The sequence below is a fragment of the Daphnia pulex genome, chromosome 3, assembly GCF_021134715.1.
Source record: "Daphnia pulex isolate KAP4 chromosome 3, ASM2113471v1".
In the NCBI taxonomy this organism is placed as follows: Eukaryota; Metazoa; Arthropoda; class Branchiopoda; order Diplostraca; family Daphniidae; genus Daphnia; species Daphnia pulex.
This window is the reverse complement of record NC_060019.1, coordinates 4,445,854-4,457,685: the sequence shown is the minus strand read 5'-3', so window position 1 is coordinate 4,457,685 and position 11,832 is coordinate 4,445,854. Positions and strand designations below refer to the sequence as shown.

Sequence of the window (11,832 nt, the reverse complement as noted above, 5' to 3'; positions counted from 1 at the left end):
ACACAAAGTTTGGAAACACGGCGAGTGTTTCCGGCAAAAATCAGCGTTTAATTTAAAAAATTTGAAACTTTGTCCAAATGTAGACGACTATGTCATACCGTTTGTGCAAGTTTCAAGAAATTATTGATATATTTGAATTTTTTATGATTTTTAAAGTAGTATACACTTTAGCTTGGAAACATATGGCGAGCGCGCCGATGTTTCCAAACTTTATATCTAGTCTTTTGCGGATAAACTTCAATTCACTAAAATCTACAAAAAATCATGGTGAAAGAAAATTCTTTCCTCACCAAGAAGATTTTTTTAAATTTGCTTTGAGTTATCGCGTAAAAAAGGGAGACACTTTGGCCCGTAAGCCGCCGTGTTAGAAGCGCGGAAACACTTGCCGTGTTTCCAAACTTTGTGTAGGTACTGTATAAATATAAAGTTTTAATGTCAAGTTGATTAGGTCGAAATCGATCTTCCAAAAGGAATATGGTTGGGTCAAATTGTAAACTTTTGTTTTTGGATTTCGTTGTTGTAAAAATACAAGAGAAAACCAGATTTTATTATCAATAAAACCATGCCAATTATTTAATCAGGTCTAACAATAGTTATTATAAAGTATGGTTTGAACGAAGAATCATTTGGGTCATTGTATCATTCATAATAAGCTTTGTAAGCGCCCATTCTGGAAACTTTTCGAATCCAAACATAAAACTGCCATAGCTTACTGTCAACACACAAATGGTGAAGACACATATAATGTTCATGAAAAATCCTGTTTTCATCTGTAATAGTTGCCGTTCGTGTAAATTGGTCTTAAAATGTATTTAAAAATTGTCAGTTACCATATCTACTTGATTCATTTTTCCTGCAGCGAAAACGATTGCATTAGGAGGAGTGGCGACTGGTAACATGAACGCATAAGAACTAAATCAAGCAGGCATTTAGTAAAAGCAGAAAACTTCAGTAAATTATAAATAGATTATTTACCATGTGACTGTAGCAGGTAGCATAAGAAAAAGAGGGTTTACTTGTATGGTATTGGCCTGTTTAAAGATTCGTGAAAAATATTTACTTTTTTATGAAAATGGATGATTTTTACATATAATACTTGCCATTTCAGATAGAATGGGCAAAAGGATATTTGCCGTAGCCGTGTTAGACGCCCTAAAATGTATTACTAGTTTATTAATCGATCATTGCATTAAAGTTTTATTGAGGGATTGGAAACCAACCCGTTAATATGATCAAATTTGTTAGTAAATATATAAGCAATATGTTCTTTACCAAGCCGTCCACCACTCATTGAGACAGCGGGCTATCCCATCATTTTAAAACAATCGAACTATTTTTAGGGGTGGCAGTTTTCTCGTCAATTGCGTCAACAAAAACCGAAAAAAATCAAAATTTTGGCTACCCCATACTACAATAGCTAGAAGATTGTGGTTTTCACCAAAACCACTTAGCGAAAACTTTTGAACAAAGCCCAACTATTTGTTTATTTTTAAAATCCCTAACGATGATTTCCGAAAAATCAAAACTCCCTTAACGGTCTTAATGAGTGGTGGGCGGCTTGTTAAATCATAACGTAACATTTTATCAAATTAAGATTATTTTGTTACACTTCAGTTACGGCGGCAGTCATTATACAAATGGTCAACATAATGATGAACGGAGGTAGGACACTCAAAACAGAAAGCTGAGCTCCAAGCCAAGTAGAAAGTCCGGATATTTTGGACGCATCAGAAATGGCAAAACCACCACCTTAATCAATCAAAACTATTTATTTTCGTTACAATTTTACATAACGTTTATAATATTACCTAGAAGAAGGACGACTCCCCAAGGTAGTTTGTCTTGTACGTACTTCCATTCCAAAAGTGCGGAACAAGATTCGGAAAATTGAGTCACTAAAAAAAATGAATTTATAAAAAATAAATAAATGTACGTGATAAAAAACTGACTAATGCCTAGAATTTGTAATAATCATTTAAAAAATACGCCACCTTCTCCTACATTCCGGAACCACCAAATCTTTGGCTTTGCTGGTATAATAAAAAGAAACATAACGATTGTCATTACCGCAGTCGCATCGTCTACTTCTCTGCCGAATGATAAAAGGTAAAAAATTGTCAAAACTATCATTCTCCTTAATATTTAAGTGTTTATGTTAATTACACTGCGTGTAAATATTCCGACCATCCAGTGATGAACTGTGGATCGCGAAAAAACCAAAGAAAAACGCACACAATGAATAGAATCAGAGTCGCAATTTCGTGAAAGGTCATTGGACCCAATTCTTCGTACTTTTTTTTAATCAAATTTTTAACGACTTTTGTTTTTCCATCTTCGTCGGTTGTTGTTCTACGAAAGAAACGAAGGTTTTATAAAGCAGAAAAAAGGTAACTTGAAAATGAACATTAGGTCGTGGGTGCTGTATTGCAGATGAGAAAACGACACCTGTAGCCGGTGTCGAAGGCAGCAGAAGTCTTCGTGCCACACCCGTCAGTCTTTATCCAAGATGTATCCCTAATACTATATTTACCGATATTTACCGTTTAAATCCAATAAACAGATATTGAAGCCAAATCCATGCCAGGAAGGTATTGATAAGCATTCCTGGAATATTAAAAGCCATCCACGAAGCAAAGTTTAATCCAGGAGCAGGCCCATATAACCTATGCAAAAATTATTATTTATTTCACAGGAATGTACTTGAAATATAACAAAAGTTTGATGTGAAGTAAGCTAGGGTGTTTCAGTATTCACTAATTTAAAAAAAAAGGCGTTGTTTTTTTAGTTTCGTATTTAAAGGAAATTTTAGATTTCATCCGTTCTCAAATGATTGACTCGACTTTTCAGCACTATTTGAAAAACTCGAGGGTTAGTATGGGTTGTTTTTAACTAATCCTCAAATTACAAACGGTAGACGACATAGTCGTGTACATTTGGACAAAGTTTCAAATTTTTTTAATGAAACGCTGATTTTTGTCGATTTTTTAAATTAAATGTTGATTTTTCTTCTCACGTCGCGTGGAGCGTATCCTGCCCCGGAAAGAATAGAAGATGGAAAACCGCCGGACCTCTTTGTTCTCCTTTATTCTCTTCCCTCTATTCTTCCCCCGGGCTAGGATTTCGTCCCTGCGCCACGAAAATTAATCGGCATCTTTTCTTTAAAAAATTGGCAAAAATCAGCGTTTCATTTAAAAAATTTGAAACTTTGTCCAAATGTACAGTATGGTCCAAAAAAATCCGAACACCGATTTTATTTTGAAAGCCACCTACCCACATTGCGGGAAACTATGTTTCACTTTTGGTACTAATTTTGGGGGGCTAGGAACAAAGCGAAAGGTGGGAAGAAGGAAAAAGGAGTAATAGGCTCATTTAGCCACCGGTCATGCCTTTCCCCCAAAAAAAATTTCAAAGCAACATTACGATAACTTTGAATTTTTCCCGCTTTATGGTGCATGATTTGGACAGCTTTTTTCTTTTCTTGTCACTTGTCGAAATATTGACAGTGAGCCTAGGGCCTAAGGCCTAAGGCTATTGAAATGCGGTTATTCGTTTTTACCCGCAAAGGAAATTCCAGACTGGTTTCATTCATGATTTTTTTTGGGGGAAAGGCATGACCGGTGGCTAAATGAGCCTATTACTCCTTTTCCCTTCTTCCCACCTTTCGCTTTGTTCTTAGCCCCCAAAATTAGGAACAAAAAGCCAAACATAGTTCCCGCATGACTGATAGGTGGCTTTTAGGTTGTTCGGATTTTTTTGAACCATACTGTACACGACTATGTCGTCTACCATTTGTGCAAGTTTCAAGTAATAATTGACATATTTGAATTTTTTAGAATTCTTAAAGTAACATACATTTTAGCTTGGAAACATATGGCGAATGAGCCGATGTTTCCAAACTTTATATCTAGGACTTGGCTAAACTACTATTCACCGTGATTTACAAAAAATCATGGTGAAAGGTAATTCTTTCCTCAGCGAGAGAATTTTTTTAGATTTGCTTTGCGATAACTCAAACGTGAGTTATCGCGTAAAAATAGGAGACACTTTGGCCCGTAAGCCTCCGTGTTAGAAGCGCGGAAACACTCGCCGTGTTTCCAAACTTCATGAGGGTACTGTACCAATTATTATTCTTTAGTAATTAGTATTAACAGAACTCGCTTAACAATTAATACTTTTTTTTGCAATAAAAAACATTATTTGCAATATGTTCTAATAAAACAATCCATTGTTTAAAACTATCAACTATTCTGTAACATCTTAGCATATCCGAGCATATCCTATTTTAAAACTATCAACTATTCTGTAACATCTTAGCATATCCTATTGGCTATTGCAAAGATCAACGACTCACTCATTCAATATTCCTTTTAGAGCCAACTGTGGACCCGATCCAATCAGAGACCCAGTTCCTCCAATATTAGAAGCGTATGCAATCGACATGAATACACCGCTGCGGATTTTCTTCTTGTGTTCTGGATTATGTGTGCTGTTTCATGAGAAAGTAAAACATGTTATACAACATCTCGTAATTCTTCCCAATTACAACTGCTAGTATAAAGTAAATGAAATCGAATTAGTCCAATATTTTTTAGTTTAGTCCAATTGAGCCAGTTTTTTTGCTGTTAGTTGAAATTTTTCTAATTCTTCTAATGTAACTAGTAACAACTTGTAATTTGTAAAATAAGAGCATAAGTGATTGCAGTGAATTAGGCTTGAAGATGAAGCGCATTTATGTATATACTACCGACCTCCTACGGCCAGAAGGTGTCAGTTCTAGGCAACTTTTACCTACATCAGCGACGGAATCTATAGAACCAACAGTATCGATGCAACAATCAACATTTTCGGAACTAAGATTCGTGTCGACTGATGTATTCTCAAACGAAGTAACTGGCGACTCTCGGAATCCTTCATTTTCCTTCATGTTAAAAAAAACGTGTACCATGCGATTATTGCCATCCTCTTGTTGATTTACTTACTCTAACTGATTAAAGAAATTTATGTATTTCAGGAAAAAATAAGAAAACCTTAAACAGTTCTTCAATGACAGCTTCAACGATCGGAACCATCTAGTTAATAAATAAAAATATTTTGCGTTTTTGTCGTCGTATTTGGGTTTTCTCAAAAGAGTATATATACAAGCCTACCATGGCAGTAGTAGCTGTGTTCGAAATCCACATAGAAAGAAACATTGTCACCAACATGAAACCTAACATCAACCTATATTTTGAACCAATAATATCAATTTAATTCTTATTTAGAAGTGTAATTCTTGAAAGAAGTTCAGTATATCAAAACTATCCAAACCATCGAGGGCTAGCGCCAACAAGCAACAAAACCCTTAGGGCCGTTCTCTTATGTAAATTGCAGTGTTCAATAGCCAGAGCAACCATCAAGCCTCCTATGAGCCAAATATAAATAAATAAAAGAAACAGCAAGCAATGCAAATAGGCTACTGAAGTGTACCAATATATACACCATATATATATATATACTACTTTTATAATAGTATAAACTATAAATGATTGGGTATTGCTGATCAATAATTATATTGAATGCGTAATTTGAACATACCTATAAACATCATGTTTGTTTCCTAGAAGCGTAAAACGAAATTTTAAAATTGTATTGTTGCATTAAATATCTAGCTTGACGCGATTTATTTCGTGTATATTTGCAATTCCTACTTTCATGTAAGCTGTGCAAACTTTTCCAGTATCCATTATGCCTAGCAGAGGGAACAGAACAACTGGAAGCAAACTCGTGATGGGTACAGGTAAAGCTTCAGTCATCCAGTAAATGGCCATTATGATGATTACATAGCCTGTTCGTGCTTCCTATACAGATTAAAATATTCGTTCTTATCTTTAAACTAGTTGAATTCATCTACAATTGACTAAATAAAAAATATACACGATGGACCACTTAAATCGTATATCATTAAACAGTCAAAACCAAAATTAATTGATAGTTCTATGTATTTTTGTATTTCCTTCGGATTTCCTTTTTTTATTTTGGGATAGTAACGAAAATAGAAAATAGTGGTGAAGGACTGAAGGGACGGGAATGAATCATGCTCTAACTCTTACGAATGGAAGTAGGCCCAGAGTAGGCCTAGAATACATTAACTGAGTCTTAGAATGCGAGTGCATTCCACCTTCAAGGTCGAACAATCCATTAAAGCTTTTGAACTGTACTTCAGTTCTTTAATTTCCCGTTCATCCATATTAAATAATTTTAAAACTTTTCAGTAATGAAAATATATATTAGTAAGTTTTATTTTTCCAAATCGCTTTAGGCAAGTAGTCTAACCTTCGTGTTCTTTCGTTTGCAAAATACTATACAAAGAGCAGGAGTTCTTAATCTGGATAGCGCGTAGACTATATGAAATGCTGACATCCACTCGTTTCCGGCAGAACGAGTTTTCTTTTATCAAAACCAGTTTCTGCGCTTTCTGATTGAGACAAATTTTGTTGACCACTGGCAACGGTCAACTTTTAAGTCATAATTACTACAGTCATATATAAAAACGACAATATTTTTATGACATAATAATTTACATGCTTTTGAGTTCCCGAGGGCAATAGCGGACAATAGCTACTATTTTTGGCTGCAGCGTTGCGCGAAGTTTGCTTAAGATTCCAGTAATGTAAGTGAATAAATTCATATGCTTCACAGTTAAATATTGTCTCAAGTACCACTTACCTTTCCATTGCCTAGCACTGGTAATGGCAGAAGGATTAACGGCAGAAGGACCAACACGTACGTTTTCCAGTTAGAAGACAAAGAGGGAATAATGCGAAAGCGTATTGTTTCGATTAATCCCATTTCGATCACCACAGGTGGCTTTTGGAGGAAAAAACTTAACAGAAAACCAGTTTCAGTTTGATTTAAAATTTTTAGACAACAGGATGTCACACAGAATTCCGTGAGAAGAAAAAACTAAAGATATGAGTGAGGAAATGGGAGAGTGGTATTTGTGACCTCCGCCGAAGACTTCTCAATCCCAACTGCCACATATCTCTCCGTGTACCACTGTATCTGGTACTACACTGTATGCTCCAAGTTATATTCTGGACTGCTGATCTATACAATTTCAAAGTTTTCTAAATATCAATTTACCTACTTTCCTTTCACATTATAATGTTTTTTTTTTTTAGAAACTGGTTTTTAGTGATGTTGTCTTTTTAGTTATGTAGCTGAACCATTGCAATAACTTCATGAAACTCGTTATAAATTCGAGCACACTCTAGAAGCACACTACCACTCTTAAACAAGCCGGCAAATTTCAACACAAAATTCCCCAGAACTACACATTGGAAAAACCAAAAATTGATGCATCCAGGTTTATTTTGCATCGGTTTCATACCAGTTTATACCACAATCAGTTTGCCGTAAGCCATCTTCGTAACTTCCCCAGGCATCGCTCCAGTCATATAGCATGAATCCAAGTCCCGTTGTGTCCCGTGAATATTGGTAATGTTACAAAAAAAAGAAGACTATAAAGAGAGCGATGTATTATTTCATGAATGCTGGCCAGAAACACGCTCTGTTAGAGGGTAAAGAAAACGCGCGAAACTTGCAATTTGACATAATTATATCTACACTCGAGGGCAAATTGCTTGACACCATTAATTTTGCAAAATCGTTTTACATGCTTCTCTTCTCAAAGTGTCTGAATGATCATTTTCTTCTTCGCATCATGAGTAAACCGATTTACTTTGAAAATCTCACTGTCATAAAATGGCTTGAGATTAAGTATGTTGATCTGGCGAGCCTTCAAATTTAAAAAATGAACAAATAAGTCGAATATTTTTTACATGGAGATAATGATTTCAATTAATTCATACCCGATCAACGAGGTCAGATTCTAGAACCTCTACTGTGTCTGGCTCACTGTCGAAACGGTTGCGCAAATAAACTGTCTGTTCATGTACCAACTGGCGAAGAAGAAAGAAGAGCAATTCGTTGTTGTCTCTTTTGTAGGCCAGATAACGGGCAAACGTCTATAAATAAGGGAAGATACGTACATGTCATCGTGAGTTCGTGGGATAGTTTAGAATTTCAAAAAATAAAGAGAAGAAAAAACGACTTACTTTTCGCATTGTTCTCATGACCGAATATTTTTGGGTATCGATGAAGGATTCCAGCATGACCCGAATGGCCATGTTAACATCGTCATCGATAACATATTCACGTAAGTGGAGCTTAGCGTGTGCTTCTGCCATTCGAATCATACTTTCTATGTGGCGAACAGTGATAGGAATGCTGCCAGTAGCCTACGCAGCGATGAAATCAAGACACAAATTACAGTAAAACGAAACATTAGGTTCAACCTTAACAATTGCAGTAACTGAAATTGAAGATGAATTTAGAAAACTTACCATCGACTCTCTTCGAAGATCGCTGTACATACGAGCGATCTTATCTTGATCGATTTGATGTAACTTTGGATGGATCTTTTCACGAGCATATGTGATATATTTTCGGAGAAGATCTTGAGGAATTTTGTCTACTCCCGCAAGGTTCGTATCGTTGATGTCAACGGGAGCGCTTTCCTCCTGGATGGAGAGAAATCGAGTTAAAAATTTCTGATGGAAAAATTTGAATAGATGAAGCAATGTACTTGATGATCTGACACATTTTCATTTGGGTGGTGCCGAATATGCGAGTTGACGACGAAGCGGGCAAGATATTCATCCTGGACGGCATCAACAGTGTCACGTACAACGCAGAGGATATCGAAACGGGATAAAATAGGTTCTGTCAAATCAACCTACAAAAATAGATAGCAATGAATGACACTGAATTCGAACAGAATTATCGTTAAATAATTTGTTACGTTTTCGGAAAAAGTAATAGACGGATCGTAGCGTCCACCTAACGGATTGGCTGCGGCCATGACAGAGCAGCGAGCCTGCAAAGAAGTTACGATACCAGCCTTTGAAATGGAAATACTTTGCTGCTCCATAGCTTCGTGAATAGAAGTACGATCTTGGTCATTCATCTAGCCAGAAAAATAAAATGGAATCAGAAGTGACATCAATATATAATTTTAAAAAGAAACAATTAGCATACTTTATCAAACTCGTCGATGAGACAGAAACCTTTATCGGCTAAAACAAGGGCGCCGGCCTCTAATGTCCACTCACGCGTTACGGGTGAACGCTGGACATAAGCTGTCAAACCGACAGCTGAAGCACCTTGGCCAGTTGTAAAAACGGCTCGTGGAGCAATCTTCTCCACGTACTTCAGAAACTGAGATTTCGCGGTACCAGGATCACCGCAAAGCAACACGTTGATATCACCACGCACCTGATGTTTCTGACCGGGATTCTTAGATTCCCCTCCAAATAAAGCTAAGGCAAGAGCTCTTTTAATATCCTGTAAGAATAAAGAATTTTTGACTTTAATGCTTTTCTAGAAATGTAACCAATGGAGAAGACGTATTTACGTTGTGACCGTAGATCGAGGGTCCAATGCTGGCGACAATACGTTCAGCAAGGCGTTCGTCTTTGCTGAGACTCATAATTGCTTTGACGTCCTCGTCAGTTAAAGAACGAGTCGATGCATCTCCGTCCTTTTTGGCAATATGATTGGCCAACAGAACAGTAGCAAATACAGGGAATCCCTGGGCAGTGTTTAGCGACCCATCATAGTTGTTGGTGTAGACGCCAGTAAGTTCTATTTCATCACCAGGTTTGCAGGTATCACACAAATCTCCCAATAAGATTGCGTCCTTTGCTCGTGGAAGACGACCAGCAACCACTTTACCAGGAGCTTCTTGGACTGTAACTCTCTGATAGTTTTGATATACTGTTTGCTCCATATTGATCTAGAAAATGAAGTTGAAAAAGTTGCACATTAAGGGTTGCAATTAAGAAATTTACAAAAATTACAACTCGGGTCTTACCTGGAAGGGGCCAGTACTCTGACACTCTGGACAGGACGTTGGTTTCACTTCATTGTTTTGTGATTGAGAGAAAGGTCCCAAAACATATGAGCATTTGTTACAGTCGTACTTGACGATTGAAAGCTGTGGCAAAACTCCCGTCTTGAAGAAACAAATAGTTGGAACTAATCCCCGAATTTTAAGACAAATTTTATAACAGGGCGAAAAATTTACCTGTGCAGTGACGACGCCGTGAGTACGGACTAGTTGGTTCAAATGTAACTGCCGCAACGAACGGATGTCTTCCACCAGAGGTAGATCAGTAATCCGAACATGAATTTCCTTAGAAATTCGTTCATATTGTGGAAACATCGCCAGTACAATATCCTTAGTAGCTTCGTCAAAGATGGCCAGCATTTCGAGTGGTGCTTCAGGTAAAAAGTAAGCCAACACATGCTCTTCAGATGCAAGCTTGTTATAATCTAGTTCAAAGCTACTTTTGTTTTCTGGAACCGGCAGAAAATAATGCAAGTTTTAAAAGATATTTTACTTTTAGCAATTTATCACAAACCTTCACACATGTGCCGAATTTTCTCTTTAAATATCGCGTTGCCTTTTGAATCTGTGTAAGTTCGCAAAAAGTTCTTGAAACGGTTGAGGATCTCCATCCGCGGAGCAAGAAGTGACACCCATTCACTTACTGAATAGCCTTGCATGTCTTCCAAATTTTCAATAGATTCAATTGCCTATAAAAATATAAATCAGAATTCAGCCAAGATCTCTAAATGTAAAACAATGTATCTTCACACCTGATCATCTTGCACTTCCATTCCTTCAGCAGCACGTTCGGCCAATCGTCGTTTTCTTGCCGGACGGCTCTCATCATCATCATCACTCTCATCTAAACGAAACAATTCATTTAAATTATTGTCAAGACATTTTTCAAAATGCCAAAAACTTGCCATAGAACAATCCTCTTCGCATGTCTCCAACACCCATGTCTTGATCTCTTTTTCGCATTGCTCTTTCTGCTTCTCTACGACCTGACTCAGAGATAGCATCATAATCAGATTCATCCAGCTCTCCTCCATCATAACGATCCAGAGCAGGAATGGCCCGATAATCTCTGTTACAAGACATTAGCATTTGAAAAAGAAAATACAACTAAAGCATGAATTGTCATGTCAAATGAATCCTTACGCCTCCATGTTATCGCCAAAAAGCTCCTCTCCTTCATCTTCATCCTCTTCCAAAACTGCATTGTCATCATCATCTCCACCCAAATCCTGTTCATCATCAAATTCTGGTAGTTCATCATCGGCAACCGAGCCAGCTGCTCCTGCATTAGTAATTCCAGTTTCAACACTTGTAGCAGAGGCTCGTGACTGGGGCCTAACTCTTCTTCCTGCTCTACGGCTGGATGGAGTGGCAGGCTCCAAAGATGATTCACTCATTGGTGGGGGTGAAGCTATGTTATAATCCTGTCAATTATCAAGAAGTTGATCACCAGTAGTATACAGTGTGGGGATTCAAAAGAATTTCCGACACTTACCGACATGATTCGTGGCAATTATCACAGAGCACGGGAGACGGGATACTACAACAAAATTCGGGATGAAGTAAAAACCTCGACAAGTTAAAGGAACAAACAACTTAACGGCGAGGATCAAATAGACAGGTCCAATCACCAGATGTAGAGAAGCAACAGATAGCCTCAAAGGAGAAGAGAATAGTGGATAAAGAAATTTGGCGGGAATACATGCTGTGTTGTCATTTCCTGATTGCCATATTTTGCGCTCACCGCTCAAACAAACTGGAAGCAGCTCTAGGGCTGTGGCCCGGGACGTTTTTAGCGGGTTTTTTTTTAATGGGTTTTTTAGACGGGTTTTTCTTCTTCCGCGGGTCGGAGCGGGTTGGGCCAACTGAGTGAACGGGTTTGG

The 11,832-nt window shown here is 37.4% G+C and overlaps 2 protein-coding genes across 3 annotated transcripts; both read right to left on the bottom strand.

The window, feature by feature from the left end:
* Positions 1 to 526: 526 nt before the first annotated feature.
* Positions 527 to 7,096, bottom strand: LOC124189710 (solute carrier family 13 member 5-like). Of its 2 annotated transcripts, XM_046582151.1 has the most exons (17): positions 6,706 to 7,096; positions 5,688 to 5,837; positions 5,575 to 5,596; positions 5,308 to 5,401; positions 5,148 to 5,220; positions 5,028 to 5,069; positions 4,749 to 4,918; positions 4,352 to 4,486; positions 2,541 to 2,663; positions 2,164 to 2,349; positions 1,992 to 2,089; positions 1,809 to 1,895; positions 1,608 to 1,749; positions 1,101 to 1,152; positions 976 to 1,031; positions 831 to 912; positions 527 to 770 (listed from the first exon to the last, which is right to left on the bottom strand). In XM_046582151.1, the coding sequence occupies exons 1-17, from the start codon at positions 6,826 to 6,828 to the stop codon at positions 597 to 599; spliced, it is 1,809 nt and encodes a 602-aa protein (XP_046438107.1). In that variant the 5' UTR covers positions 6,829 to 7,096; the 3' UTR covers positions 527 to 596. The 2 variants fall into 2 exon arrangements, with proteins under 2 accessions (XP_046438107.1, XP_046438108.1); XM_046582152.1 differs by lacking the exons at positions 5,575 to 5,596; positions 5,688 to 5,837 and having other exon boundaries at positions 6,706 to 6,835.
* A 404-nt stretch (positions 7,097 to 7,500) lies between these two features.
* On the bottom strand, positions 7,501 to 11,673 carry LOC124189708 (DNA replication licensing factor mcm2-like). Its single transcript, XM_046582150.1, has 15 exons — positions 11,445 to 11,673; positions 11,093 to 11,373; positions 10,855 to 11,018; positions 10,702 to 10,793; positions 10,464 to 10,638; positions 10,127 to 10,398; positions 9,914 to 10,054; positions 9,455 to 9,835; positions 9,079 to 9,384; positions 8,843 to 9,007; positions 8,627 to 8,776; positions 8,385 to 8,561; positions 8,097 to 8,279; positions 7,851 to 8,006; positions 7,501 to 7,777 (listed from the first exon to the last, which is right to left on the bottom strand). Exons 1-15 carry the CDS (start codon positions 11,448 to 11,450, stop codon positions 7,667 to 7,669), a joined length of 2,760 nt encoding a protein of 919 aa, XP_046438106.1. The 5' UTR covers positions 11,451 to 11,673; the 3' UTR covers positions 7,501 to 7,666.
* Positions 11,674 to 11,832: the final 159 nt, after the last annotated feature.

Coding starts and splice junctions, on each gene's coding strand:
- LOC124189710 (XM_046582151.1), bottom strand. CDS start 6,828: ATGGGATTAATCGAAACAATACGCTTTCGCATTATTCCCTCTTTGTCT. Junction 5,838..6,705: donor CAGTGCTAGGCAATGGAAAG/GTAAGTGGTACT, acceptor TAATCTGTATAG/GAAGCACGAACAGGCTATGT. Junction 1,750..1,808: donor GGGAGTCGTCCTTCTTCTAG/GTAATATTATAA, acceptor TGATTGATTAAG/GTGGTGGTTTTGCCATTTCT.
- LOC124189708 (XM_046582150.1), bottom strand. Junction 9,008..9,078: donor TCATCGACGAGTTTGATAAA/GTATGCTAATTG, acceptor TTTTCTGGCTAG/ATGAATGACCAAGATCGTAC. Junction 8,007..8,096: donor TCATGAGAACAATGCGAAAA/GTAAGTCGTTTT, acceptor CCTTATTTATAG/ACGTTTGCCCGTTATCTGGC.